This window comes from Mus musculus, chromosome 9, assembly GCF_000001635.26.
Source record: "Mus musculus strain C57BL/6J chromosome 9, GRCm38.p6 C57BL/6J".
Lineage (NCBI taxonomy): Eukaryota > Metazoa > Chordata > Mammalia > Rodentia > Muridae > Mus > Mus musculus.
Window position 1 is genome coordinate 15,594,409 of NC_000075.6, and position 18,532 is coordinate 15,612,940.

The 18,532-nt window shown below is 44.2% G+C and overlaps 1 protein-coding gene across 16 annotated transcripts in view; it reads right to left on the reverse strand.

Moving 5' to 3' along the window:
- The window catches only part of Deup1 (deuterosome assembly protein 1), a 68,488-nt gene that overhangs the window by 34,545 nt on the left and 15,411 nt on the right, over positions 1 to 18,532 (reverse strand). For 15 of the 16 annotated variants that reach the window (XR_003947864.1, NM_181816.3, NM_001373917.1 and 12 more), the window contains 5 exons: positions 17,577 to 17,748; positions 16,163 to 16,258; positions 13,372 to 13,503; positions 6,495 to 6,608; positions 5,288 to 5,530 (listed from right to left, as the gene is read on the reverse strand). Coding sequence is in view for 15 of the 16 variants with exons in the window: in NM_181816.3 (NP_861537.2) it covers positions 5,288 to 5,530; positions 6,495 to 6,608; positions 13,372 to 13,503; positions 16,163 to 16,258; positions 17,577 to 17,748 (757 nt within the window). In the remaining variant the exon portion in view is untranslated. The remainder of the gene's footprint in view (positions 1 to 5,287; positions 5,531 to 6,494; positions 6,609 to 13,371; positions 13,504 to 16,162; positions 16,259 to 17,576; positions 17,749 to 18,532) is intronic. The other variant, NM_001373919.1, reaches the window with a different exon arrangement.

The following is an 18,532-nucleotide window of genomic DNA, read 5'->3' on the forward strand; positions in this document are numbered from 1 at the left end:
CTAGTCAATTAAACTCTAGCCAACGCTGATCCTTTCTGATTAATAAAGTAGTAAGTAAAGGACAGCTAATCTTGTGACCCAAGCCATCAGTGTGCTTTCCGGCATAGCCAGCAGCAGGATGATGTGTTAGGAGTGCGTCTCCCTTCGTGCCCCATGGCGGTGGAGCTATGCAGACACAACTAGGAATACCAGGGACCCTGTGGGTCTACAAGAGGCTTGAGCAGTTCAAAGTGAAGGAGAAGCTCAGGGCAGGAAGAAAGGGCAGTAGCAGTGGGAGCCCAAAGCGTCAGTGAGAGAACCTGCAATGAGATGAGTCTCCTCCCCTCAGTAGCAGGAGGGAAGGAGTTCTGTAGTAGGATAAGGGGAGCTCGGAGCCTGGCTGGCTGCTGTTGGAAGGGAGGAGGGGTCAGGAGCGGGGTTATGGACAAGCACGCTGGCACCCCTTGACAGTGCTGTGGACCCATTTCAGGCTCATGACCCGGGCCTGTTGGATCATCTGTTGGATGTACTGACAGTTCCTAGGAGTGAGAACACGGCATGCAGCTCCCATAGCTGTTTCTTTCCCTCAGGACATTCCCAGGGCTCATCCCTGCCCTATTCCATCTGTCCCTGTCTATGGCTGAATTATGACCTGTTCTGAGGCTACAGCGCATTCTGTTCTATTCAGCAGTTGGTAGGCATGGGGGCGTGGTTCTACTTCTCACAACGTGAGCAACGATTCCACTTTAACAAGGGAAGTTCTCAGGAAGTTTTCTCTAACCAAAACACCCAAAACTCCAGACCCCCTTTGATTACACACCTTCCCGAGGGCCTCTCAGCCTGGCTTTGGGAAGGGACAGGTTACTATGTTTTCAGACATAAGTATGATGTCTTCTGAGATTCGTTTGGATACTCTGTTTTGAACAGCAGGAATTTTTCAGATAGAGTTAAAATTTCAAAAACCAGAGAGACATGAAACAATAAATTATACAGTAGAAATGCAGTTTACCTTATGAAACGATAAATTATTGTTTATTGTTTAAAAGTCAGTTTACCTTATTGTAAATGTCACCTGTTATGTCATGCAGGTGAAGAAGGACCAGCTTGGGCTTTAAAACACACAGAAGCAGGCAGAAAGTGGGTGTGTCTATTCTGGGGGTGGGGAGAGGAGTGGGAAGGCCCTAACTCCAGGCTGGGGACCTGCAGTGTCAGGTTGACAGAGTGGTCTGTCCTGTTACTAGAAAACATCTGTGTGTGGTGATGAGTATCCAGGAGAAACTCGCTGTTTAATGATCCAGAGACACAGGTGTGAGGATGTAAGTTAAGACAGAAAATTCTCATTAGACAAATTGGTAATAATGATTGGACAGATAAATAGGTAAAATAGATTGTAGCTGACTGAATTCTGTAAATTGGTTGCAAGAACATAAGAACAATTAGAAGGATTTGTTGATATTGATAAATCTAGAATTATCTTCTTAGCTTTGGATTCAATAAGCCCGAGTCAACATGAGAATTAATTGATTTTTTAAAACTAGGATGTAGTTTTGAAATTGGTACAATTTTGTCTGAGAGTCAAATCAATTATTTGCAATGTGTCAAATATGTGGTAAAATGATTTTGTTATTGGGATATTCTCAAGCATTCCTGGATCAATTTAAGCACCAGAAGCTCCCTTAATTGAGATATTTTATGAAATCTAAATATAGATCAGGCATTTAACATTGAAATGTAGGTATGTTGTAGGTATAGCATATATACAGATTTCTGATGACTTAATATGAAGACCAAGATATCTTGATAATTTTTACATCTTGATTATATTTTAGATGACAATGTTTTGATACACACATATATTAGCTTGGATAAATATATGACTTACACTAAGTTCTCTCACTTCTCTGTAGCTCTTTAATGTGCTACAAGAAGATTTTAAATCAAGTTTGACTCTGGAGCTCAGTTGGCATAGTGCTTTATCTAGCATCCATGAAGCCCTGGGTTCTACCTTTTGTTCTGCGAAAACTGAATATGATGGTGTGCACCCCAAATCTCATCCAGGGAGTGGAGGATGAAAAGTTCGGTCACCTTAGACTATACAGGGAGTTTGAGGGCATTCTGGGCTACCTGAGACTCTATCTCAAAAACGAAAGCAACGAAACACACCAGAAAACAATAACAAAGACTCCAGAATTTAAATTAGAGCTGTGGGTGGATTGTACTTTTGGGGGGCAGCATTGCTCAAGCTCTTAGCGATATATTAACCAGCAAATGAAGTCAACTTTCCCAGCACAGATGTTTGAAATAAGCAGAAGCATTTATTTTTGTCATTAATCTCTAGTGGGGAATACTGCACACTTAGAAACCCGAGGGGCTTGTAGCATAGTAAATAAACATGTGCACTGGGCTGTGTGTGCTGGCACATTTCAGGGTTGTAGAAAGACAAATGATGGTGTGTCTCAGAAGATGTAGACACAGCTGTCGTCAAGTGTGCTGCAACATATTAAATGGCAGCGATTTAAATTGAAATAGTTATCTTTTTGCATTCATATGAAAGATGTGGAACATCAGGTGACTAAAAAGAGATGGCCTTTTTTTTTCTCTCTTTCAAATGTATACTCTGGTTCCAAAATTATTTATTTCTAGTTATCCTTATTTGGTAAAATGCAAATTTTGAAAACCAGATCTAAGGTCCATCCGTTTAGTTAGGAATGTGTCTGATGCTGGGAAAGGAGCAGTGATTTTAACCCTTCAAATGAACTGACAAGCAGTGCACTCTCCACATTTGTGGGAAGCAGGAGGACAGGTCGTGAGTGACACCTGGCCATGACCCAGGGAGGAGTGAAGAAGCAGGGTGCTTAGTGCTTTTTCCAAAGAGAAATCTTGAATTACTTTTCAAAAATATTTTTTCCCAGTCCTATTTTTTCCTAGAACCTTTATCATTATGTGTGTTAGATTTTGTCAGCAGACTTTTCTTTTTTATATATATATATTTTTTATTAGGTATTTTCCTCATTTACATTTCCAATGCTATCCCAAACGTCCCCTATACCCACCCCCACTCCCCTACCCACCCACTCCCACTTTTTGGCCCTGGTGTTCCCCTGTACTGGGGCATGGCCAATGGGCCTCTCTTTCCAGTGATGGCCAACTAGACCATCTTTTGATACATATGCAGCTAGAGACAAGAGCTCTGGGGTACTGGTTAGCTCATATTTTTGTTCTACCTATAGGGTTGCAGATCCCTTTAGCTCCTTGGGTACTTTCTCTAGCTCCTCCATTGGGGGCCCTGTGATCCATCCAATAGCTGACTGTGAGCATCCACTTCTGTGTTTGCTAGACCCCGGCATAGTCTCACAAGAGACAGCTATATCAGGGTCCTTTCAGCAAAGTCTTGCTAGTGTATCAAAAATATTTTTATTAGGACAATAGATATTTTTTCTCTTGAACATGTTCCACAATAATTTGGTTTACTTTTTGTTTGTTTGTTTGTTTGTTTTTCGAGACAGGGTTTCTCTGTGTAGCCCTGGCTGTCCTGGAACTCACTCTGTAGACCAGGCTGGCCTCGAACTCAGAAATCTGCCTGTCTCTGCCTCCCAAGTGCTAGGATTAAAGGCATGTACCACCACGCCGGGCTTTGGTTTACTTTTTAATATATGTAGTGTGTGTGTGTGTGTGTGTGTGTGTGTGTGTGTGTGTGCCTGTGGCATGAGAGTACACATGTGTATATGTCGAGGCTCTCCACCTTGATTTTAATGAGACAGGGAGACAGAGTCTTTTGCTGAACTTGAAACTCACTATTCAGCAAGACAGTCTGGCTAGCAAAACCCAGTGGCTCTTCATGCCTGCCCCCACTGGCTTAGCAAGCCCTGCAGGGAAAGGACTTGGATGTATGCTTACGTTGTCTTTAGACAGAAACTAGAACCAATGTCCCATATCCCAGAGGAGGAGAGGATCCTGCTGGACTCAACAGTTGTGTACAGAGCTCTCCTAGGTGTGTGTGTGTGGGGGTGGGGGGAGACCAGCAAGCTTAGTATTTTCAGTGTAATCTGATTTGTTCATTTACATCGGTATTGTAGTTAATGTTAGAATAACGTCTTTCTCCAGAGAGAGCTGGAGTTCATGATGGGGGAGATACAGTCTCTTAGAAATGCCACTGGAAGAGAGAGAAGGTGGAAGCCTTGTGATCTGAGCCCTCCCAGATGCTGATGTGGATGCTGATGCAGATGTTCCAGGACAGCGCATTGAAGTGTGAGGGAGGGGAGGCTGGCCCAGGACTAAGAAATGATCCTGGGAGTAGAAGATCAGAAGCTACAGGGCAGACTTTCTCAGAGAAACGGGGTCTGCTAGGCATTGTGTTTTAGGATGGGGAAATGAGAGGAGTTGAGAGATGGTTGAACACATTTGGAGGTGGGGAAGTTAGAGTGGAAGCAGAGAAAGGCTGGGGAGGATGAAGGCTGGTGAGAATGTCTCAAAAGGCTGAATAAACACAGGGAAGATCTGAAGAGGCTCAGCAGGGTCTGATTTTGAAGGGTGCTGGTCCCAAAACTTCTCTGCTAATTGCAAAAAGTAGAAGGAAAACATTTAAAAGCTGGCTTAAGGAAGACAAAGCTGTTAGTCTTTCACTGCTCAACAGAGACTGTCAATATCTGATCACCAGATCTGGCCAAGGGCCTGTGTGCTGTAGCCTTAATCTCTAAAGAGTCTTTACAGGCTAGATGGTTGGGCCTTTGGGAGATGGGGGTCCAGTGGGGACCCCAGCCTATCCTCCCTCCCCTTTGCTTGTGGGACATGAGGATTTAGTCTACCTCATTTTCCTGCCATGATATTCTACCCCACCATAGTTAACCAGGTCCCTCCCAAGCCAGGAGCCTAAAGGAACCTTAAATCTTCATGGATTATCTCAAGTGTTGTGTTAAGTGATGGGAAGTAGACTAACGTGGAGCAAGCACTGATAAATCAGAAAGGGTACTCCACTTGGGTCCCCAAGGTCTAAACTTGCAAATAAGATAGGAGGGGGAAGGGTGGTGACTGAATACTGCTGTGTGGATTTTAGGCACAAAGGCTTTTGACTGCTGTTCCAATGCACTGGTAATGTTACACACTGTCACACTGTCATTGTGCTGATGCAGGACTCAGAGGCTAACATACCCACTGGGTCACCGGATTTACTCAGGTGAGAACCACTTAGAGAGGGAGGTCTGACTGGAGTTGACAGTGCATTGGCAGGCTGTCCTGCGGATCCCTGTCCAGCCTGCATCGTCCCGCCCATCAGTAATGGCTGGAGATGAAGCTGAGCGCAGAGCCTCACCTGGCACTGCCTCTGGTACATCTTCAGTTCCTGCAGGAGCTTCTGGTTTTCATCTTGTAACTTGTTCCTGCTCAGCGCGATTTCACTCACGGCCGACTTTAACTTCTCGATAATGAACTCATCTCTTTGAGTGGCTTCACAGCCAGGATCCGACTCACACACCAGGCGAGGGATCTCAGAGCTGCTGTCCTCTGCGCACTGCTTTTTCCCGTTTAGCTGAGTTTGGTAATTTTGTGCCTGTTTCTGAGAAATATGACAACCAGGTAAATGGAGTGAGGAATAGCATATTTAAGCTTCCACAGAGGCAAAGAATAAAATAATTAGTAAAGATCTTTTAGTATGGAGTTTGGCTTATACAGTCCAGGTTTCTGATCTCAACTTCAGATGATGTGGAGAGAATATGTATCTGTGTAAGCCTGGAGCAAAGATATAGAGAAGGGAAGGGGTGTGCAGGAGGAGAGGTCTTATTAATCAATAAAGAAAATCTAGAAGCTATAAAAAAAGAAAAATATTAACTAAATCACATACTAGTCAAAAAATGCCTCTATGGTAAAGAAATAAAAACCAGAAACAGATCGAGGGAAAAATAGTTGCCAACAGAATTGTTTTTTAGCAATTCTCCCTTTGTAAACCCTCTACATAGCAATAGGAAAAGCAAGTGGCACAGAGCCAAATGTGTGGAACATGGGGGAATCATGCTCGGAGGAGGAAGTGAAAAATGCTAACATGTACATAGGACATGCTGAGCCTTACAGGTGAGTGGGGCATGTAAAACAAACCACACACACACACACACACACACACACACACACACACACACACCACATACTTTGTTTTGGTTTGGTTTTGTTTTGAGTCTGAACCCTGTTATACAGTGCAGGCTGGCCTCAAACCCATGGCCTTCCTGCGTGTGACCTCCACAAGTGCAGGGATTATAGGCGTTTTCCCAAACTGCCTAAAAGCACACATTGTCTAAAACTGTAACAGCAGCCAACTTTCAGACCCAGAGGCTAAAGTCATGGTCACAAAGGGCTTCCTGTAAATATGCTGTTTCCTGAACCACGAAGGCTACTGTTCCTCTCAGTTCCCACTTCCATGAGAAAGTAGACTCCATGCTGAGTGTCACTGCAAGGACGCAGTACCTAACCTCTGGTGGCACTTTCTTTCTGATTTATATTGTAGGTAGTAACCGGTAATAGCAGCTTACCTGAAACTGGCTGCACTTTTCAGAGAGCAACTTCTGCTGAGCATCCAGGGACACCAGGTGGGTCTGGTAGAGGACCTCCTGCTTGTCCCACTCCCTCGACTTTGCTCGGAACTCCTAGTGCATGGGGAGGCAGGCAGCAGATAGGAAGCTATTAGTCACTAAGAGAACAATAAACTTTCTTCCTTTGTGTATTTTCCTTATAAAAACAAATACGTCTATTCTCTATTAGGAAAGCAAACAAGAAATTGATGGAGTTGTACTTTGATTAATTACTGCAGGCTCAGCATTCTGCATCAGAACCACTTGGGGCAGGGAGTTTCATCTCAGATTTTGGGTTATTTGCATATTCACAATGAGATGCCTTGCTGATGCCATCCAAGTTTTAACACACACTCATCTGCTGCACACAGCATGTGTGCACTCTGCTAAAAGGTGACCATGTGTGCTGTGTTTGGTGCACACATGTTGTGGCCTTCCATGCTGTGCCTCTGTTATTACTTGTGGCATTGTGTCACTGCTCAAAAAGTCGGGGATTTAGAATATTTAGGAATTTCAAAATTTCAGAGTAAGTGTGCCTAACCTGTGTATTCCAATTTTTAAAGGAAATTATAGAATTTTTAACACAGAGAAATATTAAACATTATTCTAAGAATAGATGCTCATATGGCAAGGGCGAGTAGTAACAAGGGAGAGTCAAACAACCTTTGGCACCAGCTGGTACCTCCTGACCACGCCTCTGATGATCTCTCATTCTCTACACTCAGTCACTCAATACATTCTTTCACTACTTGAGAAGCAGGGTCTAGGAGCTCAGTGATTAAGAGCATGCACTGCTCTGTTGGAGGATGAGGGCTCAGTTTCCAGCACCTATTCCAGATCCAAGGGACCTACTACCTTTGGCCTCAGCAGGTACCAACCGCATTCATATGCACATACCTGCCCTAAAATTAAAAATAAAATAATTCCTTTAATAAAATGTCTATTTATCAAGTTCTATGAACTCAGGGTTTGTGCCTCTTCTAACTACATACATTGAAGCCTAATGTTCACTGTAATGAAAATAAAAGTTGGGCCTCTGGGAAGTGACTGAGTTATGATCCTGGAGCCAGTGTGAGTTGGATGAGTGTCTTTGTAATAAAATATTAATAAATACAGGGGGGCTGGTGAGATGGCTCAACGGGTAAGAGCACTGAGTTCAAATCCCAGCAACCACATGGTGGCTCACAACCACCCGTAATGAGATCTGATGCCCTCTTCTGGTGTGTCTGAAGTCAGCTACAGTGTACTTATTTATAATAATAAATAAACCTTTGGGCTGGAGTGAGCGGGATTGACCAGAGTAGAGAAGAGGTCCTAAATTCAATTCCGAACAACCACATGAAGGCTCACAACTGTCTGTACAGTTACAGTATACTCATATACATAAAATAAATAAATAAATCTTTAAAAACAAAAGAAATACAGGGATCAGGATGGGCAAGGTGATGCACACCTTTAATCTCAGCAGTTGGGAGGCAGAGTCTGGTGAAACTCTGAGTTCCAGGACAGCCAGGGCTATAAAGAGAATCCTTGTCTTGAAAAATAAAAATAAAGAGGGGGGCGATGAAGAGAGAGAAAGGGAGAGGGTAAGGGAGAGGGTAAGGGAGAAGGACAGACAGACAGACAGACAGACAGTCAGGGATCTGGGAGAGTACGAAGACCTGAGTTCAATCCCCACCCGGTGTATAAAAATTCTGGATGGTGCACTGGTGACCACTTATAATCCCTATCTTCCGGAGAAGCAGAGGCAGGAGGATCCCTAGGCTAACCATTCTAGCCAAATAGGGTTTCAGTGAGAGATCCTTATCTTTAAAAGGGTGGGGGAGGGTAAAAAGAGGTGAGGAAGACACCTGACTCTGACTGTTGGTTCTACACATACACATAACTGCATGAACACATACACCACCACAGCAAAGGGAAAGGATTTCTTCTCATTTACCCCCTTTCCTGCTGTACAACCAGCAGACAGTTGTTCATGAACCTGGAGGAGGTTTTCCTCAGAATCTCACCCTATTGGCTCTTTGTCTAAGCTACCCAGCCTCTGTGTTCTGCTACAGTAGCTTGAGCTAAGGCACTGTCTTTGTTGGCTTCTGGTTTTCAAAGCCATCATGTATAGGGTGAAGCTAAATAAAATCAGCTCACTTGGGGGGGGGGAACAGGTGTCAGTTGGTGAAGAAAATGTGGGACCAGCTGGATACAGCATGCTCAGCTGCTCACGTGCCCACTCAGGTAATGTGGTGTAGAGTGTGATGGTCCACTCACAATGGAACTCTAAAAGCAAAGGGCATGGCTTCGCAGGTGCCAGAGAGGATGTCCCTGCATTGCGCTTCTCCCTGGGCTGGCCTCTGCAGTGCGCCTTTCTGTCCAGGCTGTAGGAAACAAGCACAGAGGACTGACTGCATGATCGGGCTGTGCTTACGGCACCTGGTGGGCCTGCTTTATGATTAACCCTCTGCCCCACTCTTAAAGGAGCAGCATGCGTGCATAAGCAAGCTATTCACGGTACATAAGTACAACACAACTGTCACATAAAACCTGCAGGGATATTTTCCCCTCCATGTTAAATTGGAATCTGTGTGTTATGCTGGGGTGTTTTAAAAATGGCTACAGGGATTGGCTGGGCTGTGTGTTGATTCTGAGAATGCGAACTGCATCTTGCTTAGAATGGGAAAACAGCACTTTTCATATTTCCTACACAGAAATGGTTTTGAAGAATATTTGGGGAAGTTTACATATATATATATATATATATATATACATATATATATATATATATATATCCTAATCAATGAAGGAAATCTATGAGTGAGGAAGACTTTATAGTGATCAAAGCAATCTGAAATTAGTGGTGGTAACATCACCAAGGAAATGGTGTATATACCGCCCCATCTACATGTATAAAAATACCTTATGACAGCCTCCATTTATTAAGGTAATGGAGACAGTCAACTTAGTGTTATGGACCAATTCTGACATTCAAGGATGTAAGTATTAAGTAGCAAAGGTAACAATGACACATTTACCAAAATTAGGCTCCAAACAGATGCTGGGTAACATTTAATAATCATATAAGTTAGATTTCAAGAGTTTGATTTTAATATTTGTGACGATGCTATGAGGAAAGCCATTAGTTTCTATGCTAACTTTGGGAAATAATTAAAACTTTTTTTTTAATTTAAAAAGAACTCTTTGGGGAAAGATAGCAAAAAATGGGATAAGGTTGACTTTAACAGTAAATGTTTTGTTTTTGTTTTTGCTTTGTTTTGTTTCAGATAGGGACTTAGTGTTCATCCTAAGCTCTTGAACTCAAGATCCTTCTGCCTTAGCCTCCCAGGTACTGAGATTAGAGATATGACCCATTTGCCCAGTTTAGAAACTATCTTTTAGATAATAAATATACTTATCACCTATTTAACAACCGCAAAAATCTTAAAATAATCTTAAAGTAAATATTCCCTTGGTGTGGGACTGTGATAGGCAGCCTATTTTGGTTGAAAGGGGCTTGCTCCGGTGACCCAGTAGAGAACTCTACAAAGGGACGGAAAGGCAAGCTTCGTTCCCAGAGCCAGGTGCCTGACCATAATTCTGTGACTCAGTCATGCAGACAATGTCACAAGCTTCTGGCATTCTGGCTAGACTCCATCCCCACAGTTACCTGGTTATAGCCAGGTATGCTCCTCCCCACAGTTACCTGGCAACAGCAAGATAGCCTAGCCCACTATAAGAGGGGCTGCTTGGCCCCTCCTCGCTCTCTTAAGCCCTCACCTTTCTTACTCTCTAGCCCTCCTTCTCTCTCTCCCTTCCCCCAGCTCCACGTGGCTATGGCTGGTCTCTCTTTCTACCTTCTCTCCTTTCTCCCTGCCTTTCTACAATAAAACTCTAAAACCATAGACTGTCTCTGATCATCAAGGCCCACCATGCTTGAAAGATGGGATGGGCTTTCTCCTAACAAGCCGCCAGAAGGCCATCCTGTGCTCCAGCCACTGACCTACGTGGGAACCATCCAGTGAGTGGCCCCTCTCCTCTCTTCATCCCCAGGGCTGCCCTGGGGCCCATATTCTGTTCTCAGCTCCTCCACCATATCTAGCGTGGGATGTCAGAGGCTGGGAACCTGGTACTTAGGGCTGCCCCTTGTCCACCACCCGCTAACATGGGGTGTCATGTCACAGCCAGACACCCACCCAGTGTCACATGGAAAGGGTGTGGCAGTCCTCCTGCGTCTGCCTGCCCAGAGTACTGGAACTCTGGTGGGACGCAGGTTCCCACTTCCTCTGTCCCCAGAACCCCCAGCATGCTTTAGGGAAGACAGCAACATTAATCTTAGCTCATAAGAGCAAAAACAGGTATAGATAAGGTCCAGCCCGGCCAGACACTGCCACAGACCTATCAATGGGTACTGATTCCTTGGATAGTCAGGGGCATTGGTTTCAAGGTTAGGCAGCCAGCATGCTGTGTTCAGGAGTGGGAGGTTGGATGCAGACATCAGCCCTGTGGGGTAACCCAGTCCTCCAGTGGAGATTGGTATGGTGGTAAAGTCTTCTCTGAATGACTTAGGCTGAGAGTGGGTTATGGTCACTAAAGGAGTGTTTCTGGTGATAACCAGAGTTTATTAGATCTTTAAAAAAGGAGCCCTTCTTCTAAACACTGGGAAATGGTGTTTAGTGATGTGTTGTTAGTCACTCTACAGATCACAAAATGATCTTAACTTTTCATTAGGAATTTTTTTATACTTACATAAAAGTACAGAGTAACAAAAACCACAATTTAACTGTCATTATCAGTCTAATTTCTCACTCTTATTTGTTGAAGTATTTTAAGAGAACTTTCTGAACTCATGCATTTTCACCCCTACATGTGATTTATCTATCTATATATCTGTCTACATACATCTTTCTTAATACATGAGTGTATACATACAGTGTCTTCTGGTGTGTGTGTGTGTGTGTGTGTGTGTGTGTGTGTGTGCACATTGGAAGACCAAGGGCAGGGCAGCTTCAGGTGTCATTGCTCAAAGCCGTTCGCCTTGGGTTTTGACAGTATGTGCTACTTGGCCGGGAACTTAGTACCTGGGCTGGGCTGCCTGACCAGTGTGATCGGACATTCACATATATCAGTTTGCTTGTGCTGGGATTACAAGTGTGTGCTCACGTCCAGCGTTTACAGTTAGATTTTGGAGCTTGAGCCCAGGTCCTCATGCTTTTGAGAAAAGCAATTTATGAATGGAACTGTCCCCCCCTCCATCAGCATAATTTACTGAAGGAAAGATAAAGGTTAACACTGCTTAAGTGTCACAAAGTGAATGAAAGAGTGAGTTGGCGGATGTTCTGTGCTATAAGCCATGATGTCCCCTCCTGCATATGCACAGTGTCCCCAGTGATAGTACTATAGCGTCGGACATGCTTGTCCCAAAGGAGAACATACTGCATGTTCTAAAACAAGGAAAGTTCATCTCTTACATGTTATTTTCAGATGGTTGTACAAAAAAAAAGCCACAAAGAATGCATTATAACCATTCAAGTTATACTGCATTTACTTAAAAAGCTTTTGTGTAAATATAAACATATCCATGAGAATGTGTGTGTCAGAAACATGGCCCCATGCAGAAGTTCACAAAGAACCAACCAAATGGACAGTTAGTGTTCTGACCTTCCTGTCAAGAAGGGGTGGGTTCTACAGAACCTGTGTTTGAGCACCCAGCAAGGCCACTCATACACCTTGAGAGGCTGGGAGGAGGTGTCAGGATTTCCTTGAGTGCTATTCACTGGGTGGCAGTGACTTTGTATCTGAACTGTATCCTATCTAGAAAGATGTAGAATCTGGGGCTTTGGAAGGTGAGACGTAGGCTTTCTACCAAACTGGCTAGTTCCATGGCTGCGGTCTCCACCTGTGATTCTGTTGTGATGACCTTTCTGGCAGTTTAGATCCCTAAACTGTTTCTGACACATATTTGGAGCAGAAGGAGTAAGAAAAAGAGCAGATAGAATAAGGTGGCTGTGTGGAAGGACAAGGGCAGGGCAGCTGGAGGATGATGAAGAGAAAGGTTGACGATCCCTAAACTGTCTCTGACCTTGGTCATTGGGAGGCACAGGGTCGTCCTGAGCTCAAGAGTAGGAGAAAATGAGACTGTTGGCTGGGGATGGGTCTCTGGGCTTAGGACCTGAGAAGAATGAAAGAAAGGGAATTGGGTAACACAAAGTTTAAGGAGAAAGTGACCCCAAGCAGCCCTGGAGCCCAGCAAGCCAGATGTCAGGGGCTCAGAGATACTCCACACCTTTGAGATTCTCCACAGGGCTTCTCAGGAGCACAGAAAGGAAGCCTGCTGCTTTGTGCTTTCTAAAGCTTGGGGGTTAAGAGGCTAAGAAGAAGGATCTTGGCAACTGAACCTTTTCAGAGATGGACTTTAGAAGTTCTTGGTGACATGGGGCAACTTAAATGGATGGCCACTGTGCCTTTAAAGAGACAAAACAAAACAAAGCAAAACCAAACCAAACCAAACCTGGGATTTCTGGCCCTACTCTGAAAACATTTAGCAGTTCATTGGGGTTTATACCTAATAGTTAAAAGGACATTAAAAGATTTAAGAGGTATTGGTTTAACTGACCCCAGGGTGTCCTTCATTTACACTCAAGAGCTGAAAATTTTTTGTACATTTTTTAAGCTCTTTCAACTCTATGTAAGATATAAGATATAATACAAATCAGATATTTGTTTAATTCCCTAAGTGCCTGAAGCAGAACATGCACTGAGGCCATACTGAGTGCTGTGTCCTGAAACCAAGCTCTTGCACATCTGCAGCAAACCACCTTAGGAACACAAGCCACTGGGCCTGTGCACTCACCTCTAGTTTCTGGTTCAGACTGCTCAGCTCAAAGGGCAGTTCTTCTTTGCTGGAGGACTCCTTTCGGTGAATTTGGTTTTGCTTCATTTGGTGTAATCTCAGCTTTTCGAAGTTACTGGTTAGCTTAGAAAACTGCAGAGGCCAGGAGACAGTAACAGTTATGGATATGCAGAGGCCAGGAGACCAGTAACAGTAATGGATATGCAGAGGCCAGGAGACAGTAACAGTTATGGATATGCAGAGGCCAGGAGACAGTAACAGTTATGGATATGCAGAGGCCAGGAGACAGTAACAGTTATGGATATGCAGAGGCCAGGAGACAGTAACAGTCATGGATATGCAGAGGCCAGGAGACAGTAACAGTCATGGATATGCAGAGGCCAGGAGACAGTAACAGTCATGGATATGCAGAGGCCAGGAGACAGTAACAGCCATGGATATGCAGAGACCAGGAGACAATAACAGTCATGGATATGCAGAGGCCAGGAGACAGTAACAGTTATGGATATGCAGAGGCCAGGAGACAGTAACAGTCATGGATATGCAGAGGCCAGGAGACAGTAACAGTTACGGATATGCAGAGACCAGGAGACAATAACAGTCATGGATATGCAGAGGCCAGGAGACAGTAACAGTTATGGATATGCAGAGGCCAGGAGACAGTAACAGTTATGGATATGCAGAGGCCAGGAGACAGTAACAGTCATGGATATGCAGAGGCCAGGAGACAGTAACAGTTATGGATATGCAGAGGCCAGGAGACAGTAACAGTCATGGATATGCAGAGGCCAGGAGACAGTAACAGTTACGGATATGCAGAGGCCAGGAGACAGTAACAGTCATGGATATGCAGAGGCCAGGAGACAGTAACAGTCATGGATATGCAGAGGCCAGGAGACAGTAACAGTTATGGATATGCAGAGACCAGGAGACAATAACAGTCATGGATATGCAGAGGCCAGGAGACAGTAACAGTTATGGATATGCAGAGGCCAGGAGACAGTAACAGTCATGGATATGCAGAGGCCAGGAGACAGTAACAGTCATGGATATGCAGAGGCCAGGAGACAGTAACAGTTACGGATATGCAGAGGCCAGGAGACAGTAACAGCCATGGATATGCAGAGGCCAGGAGACAGTAACAGTTATGGATATGCAGAGGCCAGGAGACAGTCACAGTTAAGCACAGCTGGCTCCCACAGTATTTTTATTTATTTAGTTTTTTTGTCACATAGCTCTTCAAAACTTAAGTCATGATGAGAAAGTGCAGTAAGACTTTTAAGTCCTAATTGCTGGGGATGGGACCTGATATTTAAACTGTTACCGAGGCTGAACATGATTCTTCTGTGTCTGTAAATCGGGGCCTTCATTAACTTCAGTGAGCTGATTCACTTGATGTTTGTTTTAACTGTGTAGGCAGCAAAGCTAACAGTTTAACACACACACACACACACACACACACACACGAAATATCCTTACTTTTACTTAATGCCATCTTGTGCCAACAATCTCACTAACGCAATTGGTGTGTCAGACTTCCATGGATGCCTGTAGCATCATGTCGTAGCATCTGAGGAGATTTCTGAGTATCTGTTTATGGTTTTATTCATTCTTTCTGTGCTGAATGAAGTAAGTAAGCTGGCTGCTGAGCTGCTGCTGCCAGACTCTGAGTTCATCTCATCTGCTTCTCCTAGTGCGTTCTTTAGCAGGGAGTTTGTTGAAGAGCTAATCTCTTCTGCTGAATCATCTTGGCAACACATTTGCCTTAAGTTTTTAAACATAGTAACACACTGGTCTTGTCTTTCCTTTAACTTCCAGCTTCTCTGCATAATCACTTCAGATTTAGGTTGCCATCTTTGTAGGGGGAAGCAGGGGTCTGGAAAGCCAAGCTTGGTTGCCATAGGTCTTAGATGCTCTGGTCTAAGATCAGAAATTTTGTAATACAAGCTGCCTTCTAGTGGAACATGCCTGAATTGCAGGCAAAATGGAAACCATTAGTTTTGTAAGATCCTATCAGTTAAGTCAGTGGCTTTATGTTTCCTATTCCATTCTCAGTGGGTGACTCCCCTTTTCACAAAGGTGCTTATGGAGGAGCATTGAATGCGTCAGGCCCTTTGACTAGCTTACGTCATATGAAATCTTTGCTTTCTAAGAAAAGATAGTGGTAAGAGTTCAAGAATGAAGCCACCTCCCCTGCTGACTTATACTCTAGGTTAAACCCCAGCAACTTCTGGGCCTGCAGTGCTGAGGCGATTCCTGCTCTATGGGATATCTGTGGTAGGCGACAAGACTTTGAGGAGAGCCTAGTAGGGGCTGCAGAGATGAGTGACCAGGAAATCAGCACCCCTTTCGCGGCATGTGTTGCCATTGATAAACAACCTATCATAGCAGGAGCATTTGCTGCTTTCAGCTGCTTAGTTCGTAGTAGCAAGCACCTGCGTTTGAGGTCACTGTGGAAGCCAGCCTATCCCGGTCAGGAAACGGCCACAGAAGAGAATTTCAGTTTCTGTTGTTCTCATAACTAATAATCACAAGAAATTGCCTCGAGAGAAACAGAAAGTTATTGGTCTAGTACTCTGCCACTAGTGAAGGCAGTGCAGATGCTATCTAAGCTGACAGTCTATTAAGAGAGACAAACCAGGACCCATGAGATAGTGAAAGTCTGAGATAAACATGCAAGTAAGACTCAAGAACATTCGCTTGTATGTAAAACAATTTTAAAAACTAACACAATCTTATAGGTTAAAATATGTATCAAAACATATAAAGTTCCGTGAACAGATTCTCTTACTTGAGCTTTTAGGGTCTGTAGCTGCCCCTCATAGTTCTGAGTCATTACTAGATTACATTTCTCTAGGCTGTCCAGCTTCTGCCGAAGCAACCCCACCTACATTAGAAACAAACTTTACATTAGCTCTTTATGAATTTGACCTTAAAGAAAATCAGAAAATGTGCAAAGGAGAAGCGCCGTCCTCGGAAAGGCGCTGCACAGAGCCAAGGGCAAATGTTTGTCGTGCAGTTCTTAAGACAGCACTAATACCTGAGTTCACAGAAAGCAGGCAGCACCAGCCCTTCCCCGGGCTGTGCTTTAGGACAGTGCGGAAGTGTGTTTAACAGAAGATCCTTGGCACTGTTGCATTTTAAATTAAGATTTAGAAGTTACTTCATATCATCTGTTTGGGAGGCTGTGCCACTGTTACTTACATAAAACGTCTGCTAATGTAACTCAAAGATTCTCATTCCTTACCACTTCAGTGGCTCTATGGATAATTGCCATAATTTATAAGAACTAACATTAAAGAGAACATAAAATGTTTAAGAGTATTTGTTAAGACTTTGGATTATTTTCTTTAAATGCCCACAAGATGCCTACTTACAAAACTGTGTCATTGTAGGTCCTTGCATATGCCAGGGCCAGTGGACCTGCCTTTCCTGCATAGGGAAGCAGGAACCAAGAGCCACATCCACCTGCAAAACCCTGATCCCTCAGCTTTGCCAAAATCAGGTTCCACCCAGAAGTCAACAGAGCCGGAAGGTGGCTGCTGAAAGCATCTGCCATGCTGTGGACCTGACTGGAGAGCTTTCTCCTTGCATGCCTCCTGCCATGCTGTGGACCTGACTGGAGAGCTCTCTCCTTGCATGCCTCCCCTAGAAGAGTCGGGCTCGGGCATGTACGTCTGTGTGTGCTCTTCCTTAAGCCCAATGCCTGTGCACCCCCACATTCTCCTGTGAGCACTGGCTCAGCACTGAGCAGCCATGAGAGGAGGAAAACTTCCTAAGTGGGCACTGCAGGCACGTGAACCCATGCATCCATGGATGTGCCTATACACATGCACAATTTCCCCCATATACTCTCCTTTGGCAATTTATCCTTGATGTGCCTTTTTTTGTTGTTTACAAAATATTTCCTAGCCAACCAGAAGCAGCGAATGCTCCTGAATGCTGAGTGAAAACAGCTTTGGCCACCAAAAGCCAAAAGCATTTTAACCTTTGTTTGCAAACAATGTTATTTCACACGTATCTTAACCATCTGTTCACATTATTGGCAGCACTGATGTGGTTACGTTTGTCTCCATCAGGAGATACTTGGTTTAGTTCAGTCTCTGCACCTATTTGATAGCGTACACTTAACACCATATTTGCTGACAGAACTGTGACAAATGAGTTTGGTGCATGGTCACTCTTCTGACATGTGTGCTCAGTACCTCCTGGCCTTTCTGGTCCAAGCAAGTCTGTGCGTTGGCCAACTCTTGATCCCGAAGGTCTAACCGTGTCTCTAAAGCCCGCATCTTCCTTTCCCAGTCTAGCTTCTTGTTGCTTACCATGATGTCGATTTGTTCCATCAGTTCCTGAAGCTCAGCTTCACAAGGAGAAGCTCTGGGAAAAGCAGAAAAGTGGGAAGGTTTCATAAGAGAATGACGAGGCAGGAAGGATTCCTGCATTACTCCATGTAGCTTCACCACTTCCTTAAATGGAACAATTGGTTAGGTGGGAAGAAGCCTCCAGGCTACTGGCTAGTCACTTAAATAAAAAGAGAACTTCAGAGCGGACAGTACTTGTCTCAGCTGGGATTCTATTTTTGTGATGAAACACCATGACCAAGAAGCAAGTTGGAGAGGAAAGGGTTTATTTAGCTGACACTTCCACATTGCTGCTCATCATTGAAGGTAGTCAGGACAGGAGGAACCCAAGGAAGGCAGGAACCTGGAGGCAGGAGTGAATGCAGAGGCTATGGGGAGTGCTGCTAGAAAGTGCTGCCATGAGGCTCGATTCCCATGGCTTGCTCAACCTGCTTTCTAAAAGAGAAAGGACCACCAGCCCAGGGATGAAGCCACCCATAATGGACGGGGCCCTCCCCGATCCATCACTAATTAAGAAAATACCCTACAGCTGGATACTATGGAGGCATTTTCTCAACTGAGGTTCCCTCCTTTTGGATGACTCTAGGTTGTGTCAAGTTGACGTAAGACTAGCCAACACATTATATATCTATTTATCTTTAAAAACAACAACAACAACAACAACAACAACAACAACAACTTGTCACCCACCTATAATCCCAGAACTCAGGAAGCAAACTCAAGAGGGTTGCCCAGGTGGCCAATCAGGACTATATAGTGAGTTCCAGACACATATCTCAAAAAAAAAAAAAAAAAAACAG